This window comes from Mobula hypostoma, chromosome 2 (genome assembly GCF_963921235.1).
Source record: "Mobula hypostoma chromosome 2, sMobHyp1.1, whole genome shotgun sequence".
Taxonomy (NCBI): Eukaryota; Metazoa; Chordata; class Chondrichthyes; order Myliobatiformes; family Myliobatidae; genus Mobula; species Mobula hypostoma.
This window is the reverse complement of record NC_086098.1, coordinates 151158988-151173486: the sequence shown is the minus strand read 5'-3', so window position 1 is coordinate 151173486 and position 14499 is coordinate 151158988. Positions and strand designations below refer to the sequence as shown.

Below are 14499 nucleotides of genomic sequence, written 5' to 3'. Positions count from 1 at the left end.
CAAGGAGGACTTGTGTGAGTTTTCCTGATGTCCACAATCAATTCATTGGTCTTCCTGAAGTTGAGTGAGAGGTTGTTTTTGTGACACCATTCAACCAGCTAATTTATTTTACTCCTGTACACCTCCTCGTTGTCATCTGAAATTTTACTTACAACAGCAGTGTCATCTGAGAATTCATAAGGGGTGTTTGAGCTGTACTTAGCCACACAATCATAAGTTTAGAGAGAGTAGAGCTGAGCATGAATCCTTGGGATTGTCACCTGTGTTGACAAACCTGTGTTGATCGTCAGCGAGGAGATGTTATTACCAAGCAGCACTACCAGTGGTCACCCGATAAGGAAGACAAGGATCGAGTTGCAGAGGGAGGCACTGAAATCCAGGTTTTGAAGCGTGTTAATTGATAGTGAGAGGATGATGGTGTTGAATGCTAAGCTGCAATCAATAAACAGCAGTCTAATGTATATATTGCTGCAAATTGCTCCGAAGCTGAGTGAAGAGCCAGTGAGATTGCATCCACTGTAACCAGATGTGGCAGTCGGTAAACTACAGCAGGTTCACGCCCTTGCTCAGGCAGAGTTAATTTCAATCATAATCAACCTCTCGATGTGATGCATCACTATAGATCTAAGTGTTACCAGGCAAAAGCTGTTGAGGCAGCTCACCCTGCTCTTTTTGGGCACTGGTATAACTGCTGCTCTTTCGAAACAAGTGGAAAACTCACACCACAGCAGCAAGGTTGAAGATGTGCTTGAACACCCTAGCTTGTTGGTCTACGCAGGGTTTTCATACCTACACAGGTAGACATCAGGGCCTGATACCTTGCAAGGACTCACTCTTGAAGATTGTTCTGACATCAATCACCAAGACAGATTACAAGGTTGTTGGACACTGTGGTGATTCGCACAGGTGTTATGTTTCCCTTTCAAAGCATGCATAAAATGAGTCGAGCTCATTGGAGAGTGAAGCGTCACCACCATATAGTTCATAGTTCAAAGCTTGACAAATATAGTTAGGTTTCACCTTATATAGGAAATAATGGCATCAAACCCTGCCACAGCTATTGTGCCTCTGGTTGTCTCTAACTTGACATGGATTTGCCTTTTTTCTCTCACAATGGCCTTCCATAGGTTGTACTTTGACTTCTTATAGAGGTCTGGGCCTCTGGTCTTGACCGTCACAGATCTCACCCTCTGCAGACTGTGAATGCCCTGGTTCATCTAACCAGAGCTTCTGTTTTGGGAAAATTCTGCATGTTCTCTTCCAAGCAGGTCTTAATGAAGTTAGTGGCGGCTATGGTCTCTTCATTCAGATCTAAAGATGAATCCCTGAATTAGGTCCAGCCTACCAATTCAAAGCAGTCCAGTAGACGCTCCTCTGCCTTTCTTGAACACACTTCTGTTGTCCTCACCACTGGTGCTGTGGTCTTCAGTCTCTACCTGTATGCCGGGAGCAGAAGCCCAGCCAGGTGATCGGACATACCGGGCAAAGGATGGCACAGTAGGCATCCTTGATGGTGGTCTAACAGTGAGTGTGTTGCCTCCTCTGGTTCTGCAGGTGACATGTTGGTGTCAGTTGGCAAAATAACACAATCAAAATGCTGGAGGAACTCAGCAAATAAGGCAGCATCTATGGAGAGGAATAAATAGTTGATGTTTCAGGAAAAGGCACTTCATCTGGACAGAGAAGACATAAAAAGGCCAAAGACTGCTTCAAGTTATTCTGGTTGAAGCCCCCCTCCCCCCGCATTTCACCCTTTGCCTTATGATGATTGGGAAGGCATCAGGGTGCACTGCCTTGTGAAAGTTGATCCGAGTCCTCAGCCACTCCGATGCCAGCTTAGCATCTGCTGAGGTGGAATGTACACCACTGCTAGGATGACTGCAGAATTCCCTCAGCAGATAGAACTGAAGCTCCTTAACCACCAGATGTTCCAGGTTGGAGGAGAAGGACTGTAACAGAATTGCCATGACGAATTAATCATGAAGCAAGTGCTGCTGTCTCAATCTTTACCCGATGCTACTATCCATTCCTTGCAGTGAAAGTTGAAGCCTTTCTGGCTGGAATGCTGTGTAGTGAGCCATGTTTCTGTGAAGCACAGTGCACAACAGTTCCTGATGTCCTTCTGGTATTACAGTCTTGCTCTGAGGTATTCAGTTTCATTTTCCGAAGACTGTACATTAGCCAGGGGAATAGAAGGTAGGGGTGGGGGCTAAGGGCCGGAACTTGTTTTACCTGCAGTCCTCCTGGCAGCCATGTTACCTGAGACAATTGAGACCTCCCCTGAGTTTCCAGCTACTACATGTGTTCCCTCGGTGATCTGGAGACCTGAGTGTTTGGCCTTAAGTTTGTTAGTTCTTGTAAATAGTTTTAAACCTTACTTACTGCAGTCTGTGCATTTCTGCTATAATAGTTGCAAATGGGAGAACTTGATGATTCCCTTGGGAGTCACACAAAAAAAAAGTTGCCCTTCTCCAGCACTTTTTTGCAGGGACATTTAACATTCCTCATAGAATATAAAATGTAGTGTACAACACAAATATAAATGTTAAAACATTCTGTGTATCACCAATGATGCCCTCTTCTCGTTACTACCATCAATGTGGTAGTACAGGAGCCTGAAGACACAATCTCAACATTTCTGGAACCATTAGATTTCTGAATGGACAATGAACCCATGAACACCACCTGTATATTATTTTGCTCTTTTTGTACTACTTAATTAATTTTTAATATACATTTTTATTGTAAATTATAGTTTTTTTTATTATGTATTGCAATATACTGCAGCCATAAAACAACACATTTCATGGCATGTACCAGTGATATTAACTCTGTTTCTGATTTGTTTTGACATTGGTCTATGGGTTAAATTGAAAGCACACAATAAGAAAGATTGCTAAACTTTGATAACATCTGCAACTGCAAAGAAGAGGGAATGAAACAAATCATGAATCATCTTAAACATACACAAGATGATTGCACAAATACTTGGAAAGGGAAGTCATTAGAACTGATACCATGAGGCCTGTTTCTGGGCTGTACGTTGCTGTGACCAAGATGGCATCCAACCTTGGTCTCTGTCGAGATCTTGGCTCAGACTTGGGTTTTTTTTAGGCTCATATGGATGGTTTTGAGGACAAAGAGGGGGATTAGGGACAGGGTTGTGTGCGTGCGTGTTATGTGCGCACTGAGGAAGGAGAAAAGGGGGCTTGTTTTGCTTTTGTATTGTTGCTGTTGTTATCGTTGCTTGTGTTATTTCACTGAACATTGTGGATATGCTATGTTGGCACCAGAATGTGTGGGGACACTTGTGGGTTGCCCCCAGCACATCCTTAGGTGGTGTTGGTTGTTAACGCAACGATGCATTTCAATATATGGTTCGACATACGTGTGATAAATAAACCTGAGTACATAAATCCGACTGAATAATTAGGTCAAACGACCAAAGATACTTGCAAGTGAGCCAGGAGGCCAGACACAATTAATGCTAATACATATGGGATCATTTATCATGATTGATCATGATAATGACTCCCACTCAAACCCTGCAATACTGCATAGCAGAGGGCTTCGTCTCCTCTCAGGAGAGGCCCAGAACAGCCATGACTCATTCACCCTCATTATCGGAGAGGTTAAACTGATCTTAGTAGCCCCTAGCTACATGTCTATGTATAATAATTCAATTACCTTAGATTATATTTTAGTATTTATTGAAATAGAGCGTGGCATTGGCCCTTCTGACCCTTTGAGCTGCACCACCCCACAAACCCCGATTAATCCAAGCCTAAGCAGGGCACCCAAAGAAAACCATGCATTCCATGGGGAGGATGTACAGACTTCTTACAAATGAACTCCAAACTCCAACAACTCAAGCTGTAATAGCTTCGTGCTAACTGCTGTGCTACTATGGCACCCAAAGTTGGCCAGATACTGGTGGTAGCTCTGCTACAGTTATTGGTACCAACAAGTACAGTAGCCTTTTTGGACCCTCCCTTTCCACCTCCAATGCCCAGAGCAGTTTATTCCCATCAACAAAATACACTAACTCTCATTCAACCCCTGTAGTAGGAGGAGGAGAAGATGGCGGCACACGCCCTCCGGTGAAAAATGATATTGTATCTGTTATATAGGGGCCGTGGACAATTCTGATTTGATGGAGAATGGACGTGAAAGCACAGAGGAACATCTGGAGAAATTTCTGAAATGCCTGTTCACTGCTGTCGTTACTGCGCAGTCGGGAATCTTTCAGAGGGTAGGCCTCAAAATCCCCGGCCTTGCCTGCTTTTGGCGACTGAGAAGGAGGTCGAATCGTTCGGACAGAGATGACGCTCAGTACTCAGTGTCGGGGAGCTGATCAGAGCTCGAAGTTTTCGGATGACTCAGCATCGGATTGTGGTCGGCATGGCAGGGAGAGTTTTTCTTCCTTCTCCCGTCTGCATGAGATGTGGGACATCTGAGAAACTTTGAACTTTACTGTGCTCACGGACTTCTTCATCAAGTTATGGTATTGTTACACTGTTTGTAACCATATATTATAATTACGTGGTTTTGTCAGTTTTTTCAGCCTTGGTTTGTCCTGTGTTTTGTGATATCACACTAGAGGAAATAATGTATCATTTCTTAATGCATGCATTACTAAATGACAATAAAAGAGGACTACTTGTCTTCATAATCATAGTATATTCCTTGTATTTTCGCTATAACTCTAAAATGTAGATATTAGAGTTAAAATGCTGAAGTTTCTTCATCCCTGCTTAAATACGACAGAAGATGGCTGAGCTCTGTACAGAAGCAATAAATATAAAAATAAATTACCTGAATGTGTCCTTGTTGCATGCTTTTGCAGAAAATCCATTAAAGGAGCAAGAACCTTTTTATTGCACGGTGTTAGTTCCTCATCACATTCATAGCACCTATGAAATTAAAAGAATGGATTCTATGAAGTGCAAACTGTGCAGAACTGACTCTAAGAACATAACTTATGCTCACATAGAGACCACTATAAATGAAGAATTTGGCTTCAACTGCAAACAACATTTAATTTCTTTACCAAAAAAAAGCCTGAGGCAAAAACAGCAGAATGCAGTTTACATGCAATCTCTGAAAACTGATTTGTGTAGCTTTATAGGATAGATTACTTGTAACAATTAAAATGCTGATCTGATTAGATACCATTTAATCTATTGATTTTTGAGCGCCATAACAGCGTAGCCGTTAGCGTGACTCTATTACAGTCAGAGTTTGGATTTGATTTCCAACGTCAACTGTAAGGAGTCTGTATGTCCTTCTCGTGGAATGTGTGGGTTTCCTCCAGGTGCTCCAGTTTCCTCCCACAGTCCAAAGATGTACCTGTTAGTAAGTTAATAGGTCATTGTAAATTGGCCAGATTTAAATCAGTCAGGGGTTGCTAGGTGTCATGGCTCAAAGGGCCTGTATCTCAATAACTAAATAAATATTAAGATGCTGTTTAATCTAATGATACTCAAGGAATTGTTTTAAATAGTGGAAAATTAGTTTATTCATTGCACTGATAAGCTTAAAATGAAACAATTTCTATTTTGCTACAATTTCCAATATGGTGGATTTTGGTTAATTGGACAATTAGTTAATCACCTCAGTCACTTATTTGGGACAACCCTTAAAGAACAAGAAAATTACTGGGATCTCTTTATTAACTTGGGACACTATGCCACATAATCAGGACAGGAGACTATTGCCAACCAGTTTCTAACCAGCGTCAGTCGCACGAGTTTGTGTGGCTGTTAAATACCACACCATTCTTAGAGCTTTAATAGGACAGAAGTTGTCCTCAAATAGCATCAGTTGGGCATGTTTGGCTTAAAAAAGCAGTGATATTTATCACTGATAATTGGCAAGAAATAAGCAGCAAGACAATTCAAAGCTGTTTTGCTTGCTGCAGTTTCAAGCATTCAAGCTTGGTGATGCTAGAAACAGCCAGGAGTGAAAATTCTTAACTTCAACAAGTTAGAAATTATGAAAAATTTCAAAGTATCAACAATCATCTTGAATGTTGCAATGAAAATGAAGATTTGGAGATTACAATTATCTATACCATTGTATGAAGGCAGTCCATTATCTGCACTAGATGTCTGCAATGATTTTGTTCATTGCGTACACTGGATCAATTCCACCAGTGATAACAGTTAGGAACTAATACAGTTTGATAGTATTGTAGTACTACTGGTAGTGCGCTAATTTGTTCTGCATTTCATTTAAATACATAATTTGTTACTCAGTTTGTCGTTATTATACCCTTTCAACTATTTCCATGAAGCTTTTGCTAATTGGGGCAGCCGCTTAATTGAGCCAAGATATACTGGTCTCAATGTTTCCCAATTAACTTGAATCCACTGTATATTCTTTCAGTCTTTTTCCTTTTCAAATAGTTATCCAATTTATGTCCATGTTAAGTTATAGCACTTGCCTCAATAGACACATATTACATCATCCCAAATTTACTGAAGGAAAAATGAAAGTGAGGATCAGGACAAAAAATACCTCTGACCTGGTAATCGTAAAGCAGGTGTACATTTATTGTTTTAGGTCTACTTATTCTGCACTTCCACATATCTAATTTGTTCCCTTTGTTGAGAGGTACACACACATAATGCTGGAGGAACGCAGCAAGTTAGCATCACCCATGCAGAGGAATAAAGAGTCGATGTTTCATAAGAACATTGGCCTTTTGACCAATTGGGTCTCCTCTGCCATTCCATCATAACTGACTTATCCTCCTCAAACCCATTCTCCCTTAACCTTTGACGTCCTGAGTAATCAAGAACCTTTCAACCTCAATGGCTTGGTCCCCACAGCCCTCTGTGACAATGAATTCCACAGATTCACCACCATCTGGCAAAATAAATGACTCTTCATCTATGTATAAATGTGGAAATCCGTCTATTCTGAGGCTGTGCCCTCTCGTCCCAGGCTCATCTACCACAGGAAACACCCTCTCCGCATCCACTCTATCTAGGCTTTTCAATATTCAATAGGTTTCAATGAGATTCACCTCCCCATCATTCTTCTAAACTGCAGTGAGTACAGGCCCAAGGTCATCAGATGCTTCTTATACATTAACCTGTGTATTCCTGGAATCACTCTTGTGAATCTCCTCTGAAACCTCTCTCATAACAGCACAACTTTTCTTAAATGAGCCCAAAACTGCTCACAATACTCCAAGTGCGGTCTGACCAAGCCTCAGCATCACATCCTTGCTCTTATATTCTAATCCTCTCAAAATGAATGCTAACATTGCATTTGTCTTCGTTCATCCCACGACCTTTCATTAGGGCTTCAGCATCCCTTCATTGAGGGCGTCCTCATCAAGTCTAGGTTTGTGTCAAGGAGAAATAGCCTCAGAGTAATAATCAAGGTACCCTGCATATATCTGAGCTCTGAGTAGATTCTGAGTATGCTAGATGTCAGTTAAGTAATTTCATCGTCAAAGAATTCAAAAGGAAAATGACGTTCAAAGCATAAAGAGAAACAAAGTAAGCTGCCAAAAACTTATGCAACTTCTACATTTCCAGAAATCAAAAATAAATCTTGCACCGGAGTCTCGGACCAGAAGGCACAACCTCAGGATACAAGGATGTCCCTTTAAAACAAAGATGAGGAAGCATTTCTTTAGTCAGAGTGGTGAATCTGTAAAATTCATTGCCACAGATGGCTGTGGAGGAAAAGTCATTGGGCATCTTTAAAGAGGAAGTTGATTGGTTCTTGATTAGTCAGGGTGTCAAAGGTTAGAAACATAGAAACCTACAGCACAATACAGGCCCTTCAGCCCACAATGCTGTGCCGAACATGTACTTTCTTTAGAAATTACCCAGTGTTACCCACAGCACTCCATTTTTCTAAGCTCCATGTACCTAGCCAGGAGTCTCTTAAAAGACCCTATCGTATCCACCACCACCATCATCGCCAGCAACACATTCCACGCACTTACCACTCGCATAAAAAACTTACCCCTGACATCTCCTCGGCACTTACTTCCAAGCACCTTAAAACTGTGCCTTCTTGTGTTTGCCATTTCAGCCCTAGGAAAAAGTCTCTGACTATCCACATGATCAATGCCTCTCATCATCTTATACACCTTTATCAGGTCACCTTTCATCCTTCGTTGCTCCAAGGAGAAAAGGCCGAGTTCACTCAACCTATTCTCATAACATATGCTCCCCAATCCAGGCAACATCCTTGTAGATCTCCTCTGCACCCTTTCTATGGTTTCCACATCCTTCCTGTAGTGAGGCGACCAGAACTGAGCACAGTACTGCAAGTGGGATCTGACCAGGGTCCCATATAGCTGCAACATTACTTCTTGGCTCCTAAACTCAATCTAACGGTTGATGAAGGCCAATGCACTGTATGCCTTCTTAACCACAGAGTCAACCTGCGCAGCAGCTTTGAGTGTCCTATGGACTCAGACCTCAAGAACCCTCTGATCCTTCACACTGCCAAGAGTTTTACATTAATACTATATTCTGCCATCATATTTGACCTACCAAAATGACCCAATTCACACTTATCTGGGTTGAACTCCATCTGCCACTTCTCAGCCCAGTTTTGCATCCTATCAATGTCCCGCTGTAACCTCTGACAGCCCTCCACCCAACCTTTGTGTCATCAGCAAATTTACTAACCCATCCCTCCATTTCCTCATCCAGGTCATTTATAAAAATCACAAAGAGAAGAATTCCCAGAACAGATCACAGAGGAACACCACTGGTCACTATCCTCCATGCAGAATATGATCCGTTTACAACCATTCTTTGCCTTCTGTGGGGAAGCCAATTCTGCATCCACGAAGCAATGTCCCCTTGGATCCCATGCTTCCTTACTTTCTCAATAAGCCTTGCATGGGGTACCTTATCTAATGCCTTGCTGAAATCCATATACCCTACATCTACTGCTCTACCTTCATCAATGTATTTACTCACATCCTCAAAAAAATCAATCAGACTCGTAAGGCACACGCTGCCTTTGACAAAACCATGCTATTTCTAATCATATTATGCCTCTCCAAACTTTCATAAATCCTGCCTCTCAGGATCTTTACCATCAACTTACCAACCACTAAAGAAAGACTCACTGGTCTATAATTTCCTGAGCCATCTCTACTCCCTTTCTTGAATAAGGGAACAACATCTGCAACCTTCCAATCTTCCAGAACCTCTCCCATCCCCATTGATGATGCAAAGATCATCGCCAGAGGCTCAGCAATCTCCTCCTGCACCTCCCACAGTAGCCTGGGGTACACCTCATCCTGTCCCGGTGACTTATCCAACTTGATGCTTACCATAAGCTCCAGTATATCCTCTTTCTTAATATGTTTTATGCTCAAGCTTTTCAGTCCACTGTAAGTCATCCCTACAATCGCCAAGATCCTTTTCCATAGTGAATACTGACGCAAAGTATTCATTAAGTACCTCTGCTATCTCCTCCGGTTCCATACACATTCTTCCACTGTTACACTTGATTGATCCTATTCTCTCATGTCTTCTCCTCTTGCTCCTCACATAATTGTAGAATGTCTTGGGGTTTTCCTTAATCCTGCCCACCAAGGCCTTCTCATGGCCCCTTCTGGCTCTCCTAATTTTATTCTTAAGTTCCCTTCTGCCAGCCTTATAATCACCTAGATCTCTATCATTACCTAGTCTTTTGAACCTTTCGTAAGCTTTTCTTTTCTTGACTAGATTTTCAACAGCCTTTGTACACCACAGTTCCTGTACCCTACCATCCTTTCCGTCTCATTGGAGCATACCTATGCAGAACTCCACGCAAATATCCCCTAAACATCTGCCACATTTCTGCTGTACATTTCCCAGAGAACATCTGTCCCCAATTAATGCTTAAAGTTCCTGCCTGATAGCCTCATATTTCCCCTTACTCAAATTAAACATTTTCCTAAATTGTCTGTTCCTATTCCTCTCCAATGGTATGGTAAAAGAGATAGAATCGTGATCACTATCTCCAAAATGTTCCCCCACTGAGAGATCTGACACCTGACCAGGTTCATTTCCCAATGCCAGATCAAGTACAGCCTCTCCTCTTGTAGGCTTATCTACCTATTGTGTCAAAAGTTATGGGAAGAAGGCAGGAGAATGGGGTTTGGAGGGGTAATAAATCAGCCATAATGGATTGACACAGCAGACCCGATAGACCAGCGGTCCCCAAACACTGGGCCGCGGACCAGTACCAGGCCACAAAGCATGTGCTACTGGGCCATGAGGGAACGATATGATTTGGCGATATGAAACGATAGGAGTCAGCTGCACCTTTCCTCATGCCCTGTCACGCCCACTATTGAACTTAACGCACACGAGGTCATCAGTCGGTCATTAACCTACAGCTACTCAATGTGTAAAAAAACAAACGTCGCTTGAGAGTTTCTTTGGAAGAGGTGGTAGGGGACATAAAAGGCCTAACGGTGATAGCAGAGACAGCTGAGGCTGATACTGCAAAAAAAAAGCCTCCTTCAACAGAAAATATGATGAGTCGTACATAAAATATAGCTTTATTGCGACCGGTGACTCGCACGCTCCAAGCCCCCTGTGTGTGTGATATGTGGAGACAAGCTGTCTAATGAGGCAATGAAGCCCTCAAAACTGCTTCAGTACCTTGAGTCCAAGCACCCTGCACTTAAAGACAAACCCGCCGAGTTTTTTGAGCAGACAAAACGTGAGCAAGTGGGACAGAAGTGCTGAGATCCACCACCTCCACAAATGCTGCTGCTCTGAGAGCGTCGTACTTAGGGGCTAGTCGTAATGCTAAGGCTAAGAAGCTTTTCACTGTTGGTGAAGAATTGATTCTGCCTGCTGCCAAGGACATGAGCCGTGAACTGTTGGGAGAAGCTGCAGCTAACAAGATGGCACAGGTTTCTCTTTCAGCTACCACAGTTTCAAGGAGAATCGATGATATAGCAGAGGACATCGAAGCACAGCTGTTGGAACGGCTTAATGAGTCACCATGGTATGCTATCCAGGTCGACGAATCTACTGATGTCGACAACAAGGCAATACTGCTGGCTTATGTGCGATATATATTTCAAGACGATGTGCACGAAGATATGTTGTGTGCACTGCCGCTGCCAACTAACACAACTGGGGCAGAACTATTCAAGTCTTTGAATGACTACGTGTCAGGCAAACTGGACTGATCATTCTGTGTTGGACTATGCACAGAGAAAGCTGCAGCTATGACTGGACGGCTGCCTGGTTTCACTACCTGAGTCAAAGAGGTTGTTCCTGAATGCCAGTCTACACACTGTGTCATACACAGGGAAATGCTGGCTAGTCCAAAAATGTCACCTGATCTTAACAGCGTATTGAGTGACGTTGTTGAAGTTATCAATCACATCAAAGCAAAAGCATTTAACTCACATCTGTTTGAGCAGCTTTGTGAGGAAATGGATGCAGAGCACAAACGTCTTCTCTTACACACTGAAGTCAGGTGGCTATCAAGGGGGAGAGCCCTGGCCAGGGTTTTTGAGTTAAGAGAGCAGCTACAGAGATTTCTTTCAGGAAAAAAGTCAGCACTGGCAGCACACCTCAGTGACAAGGATTGGATAGCAAAACTCGCTTGTCTGTGTGACATCTTCAACCTGCTCAATGAACTCAATTTGTCACTTCAGGGGAGAATGACAATTATCTTCAAGTTGGCAGATAAAGTGTCTGCTTTCAAAGCCAAACTGGAACTGTGGGGACGGCGAGTGGACAGGGGCATATTTGACATGTTCCCAACATTAGCTGGGATTCTGGGAGAGACTGAGGCTACACTGTCCTTCTCACAGCTGGTGCGCGAGCAGCTATCTTCACTGTCGACAGAATTCAAGCGTTACTTCCCAACTACAAATGACCCAAGACGTGTAAAGGAATGGGTCCGTGATCCACTTGTGAATGTCCCCAGTGAATCATCCAAGTCAGCATGGGAAGAAGATCAACTCCTCGAGCTTGCAAATGACGGTGGGCTGAAAAGTATGTTTGACATAACATCTCTGCCGGCATTCTGGATCAAAGTCAAGGCTGAATATCCTGAGATAGCCATGAAAGCACTGAAAACGTTGCTTCCATTTCCAACATCATACTTGGGCGAAGCGGGGTTTTCTGCAATGAATGCAACAAAAACTAAATTGCAGAATAGACTGGACATAAAGGAACACCCTTCCAGTATCGCTGTCTCCCATCACCCCTCGATGGGACCATCTTGCTGCAGGGAAACCAGCCCAGGGCTCCCACTGATTCGGCGATATTGCTGTGTTGCAATGATTTTATATGTTCATACGAGGAAAATATGTGCTGTGTGTTTAATATCCAAACGTTACTTAAAATGTTATGATGCTATTGACTTCTAAGTGACTTATAATTGACTTATCACTATATTCATGCGAGGAAAACATGCGCTGTGTTTAATATTAAATTCATTAGATAAACCCATTTAGAAATGAAATTGAGTGTATTAGCCACTTATAAGTGACTTGTAGTTGACTTATCACCTATATTCTGGTCGTGATTAACACCCCCACCACCCCCCAATCGGCCGGTCCGCAAGAATATCGTCAATATTAAACCGATCCGTGGTGCAAAAAAGGTTGGGGACCCCTGCGATAGATCAAATGGCTACATCCCACATTAACATACACATAAACGTACCACATTAATGGTATGAGTTAAACAGGAAAACCACTATTGATCCCAACAAACCACTGGCCAAGGAGAACATAACATTTACGTTTCTGCCTTTTTCTTTAGACCTTACTCTAATACAAGTTAAAATTCACATATTTGAGGTTTACAATTGCAAATGAAATACACATCTACCCAATAAAGTTGTGGTTTAACCCAATGTTATTAGTTATGGATAACCCAACAAGGAGAGTAGAACTCTGTTAATCCACTATCTAAATATTCAGAATTTCTAACTGTTTAGCATCTAGCTCACCAGAACAGGTTCCCCAATCTCTCTCCACGTTCACGGGGAAACCCGGTTCTCACACTCTGTTCCCACTCACCTCAGGCCCAATGACTTGTCCCTGTCCCATTACTTTGCCCCCCAGTTTCCCTGCTCTCTTCCCACCCACAGGGAGCCATTGCCTGTGCTCCTTTGTGCTCTGGATTCCATGCTGCCTTTAAAGTGATGACACCTTGTTTAATAGGAGAACAACAGTCAATAGTATGAAAAAATATTGCTAATTTGGCACCAAAGTCCCAAGGATGCCAGACTATTGGAGTTTTATTGTATTTGATTCAGTATATTCAACACATGGCAAGGAGAGAAATTTAGAAAATGTGCTCTATAAATCCAACCTTTGCCAATAATTATATATCAAAAATGCAAACTCTGATGAATAAATTCTGCTCATTACTTGATCATTCTTACCAAACAGTCCAGGAGTCCAAACTGACTGCAATACAATGTGGATCCAAATGCGTAGAGCAGAAATGCTTCAGGGAATGCTGCTCTTGGGAGTTTGGACCACAACCCTAAGTTACAAAAAAATAGCAAATCTAAAAATGTAATAGTTTTATATTTGTTACTCAAGTTTAGTATTAACAGCACAATTCCTCAAGGCAAAATACTGCACAAATACATTTTTATCTTAAATATGAAAAAGATGATCTATTTAAACCTGAACCACAATAAATAATACATTCTTATTAACACAAGACCTTTTATGTTGGGAGATTTCAGAGAGGTGCAAGCAGACAGAAATAAAGGTCAAATGAGCAGATTTTAGGAAAAGTCACTAAAGCTTCGTCAGAGGTAATCTTCCAGTAGAACCTCGAGAAGAAAGTAGTGTGATCAGCTTGGACCATTTGAGACCATGGAAGAAAGTATAGTGTGATCAGTTTGGACTATTTGAGACCATGGAAAAAGTATAGTATGATCAGTTTGGACCATTTGAGACCATGGAAGCACAGCCTCTGTAAAAGAGATGGGGAATGCATAAAAACACAGGATTGGAGGATGGAGATGTTTAACCAGGTTGAGGCTACTCAATGAACGATTAAAAGGATTTTGAGGGCAAGCTGATGAAGAGATAAACATCTTGTATGTAGAGTGTTGGAGACCCAAGAACCAATATAGATTAATAAGGACAGGGATTAGAGAATCATAGAAAATTAACTGGGAAGAAAACCATTTGGCTTATCACTGTATGTGATTCCACACCTTATCTTTTAAAAATCTATCAACCCAGATTTAAAAATAAAACCAAGCAACTGTAGATATTTATGAAAAGTTTTCCCATTTTTATTTCCCTTTACATGTCAAAAGTTTTCTAACATTACCCTGATTCTAATATTTTTGGACAGTATTCACTAGTTATGGACTCTACCAACAGAACCAGTCTCTCTCTCCATCAACGTTGCCAATTGCCCTTAAAAACTTGAGAACTTCAACCAAATCATCTTGATGTCTTCTAAATTCCAGGGTCTACAATCATACCTTTTGTAATATATTTATGTTCTGGAGTGCAGTTGT

General features: G+C 41.9%; 1 protein-coding gene across 2 annotated transcripts in view; it reads right to left on the bottom strand.

Annotated features, from left to right (window-relative positions):
• Positions 1-14499, bottom strand: part of usp45 (ubiquitin specific peptidase 45) — a 98957-nt gene that overhangs the window by 69460 nt on the left and 14998 nt on the right. For both annotated transcript variants that reach the window (XM_063040883.1, XM_063040882.1), the window contains exons 4-5: positions 13396-13499; positions 4816-4913 (exon numbers count right to left, since the gene is read on the bottom strand). In XM_063040883.1, coding sequence (XP_062896953.1) covers positions 4816-4913; positions 13396-13499 — 202 coding nt within the window. The remainder of the gene's footprint in view (positions 1-4815; positions 4914-13395; positions 13500-14499) is intronic.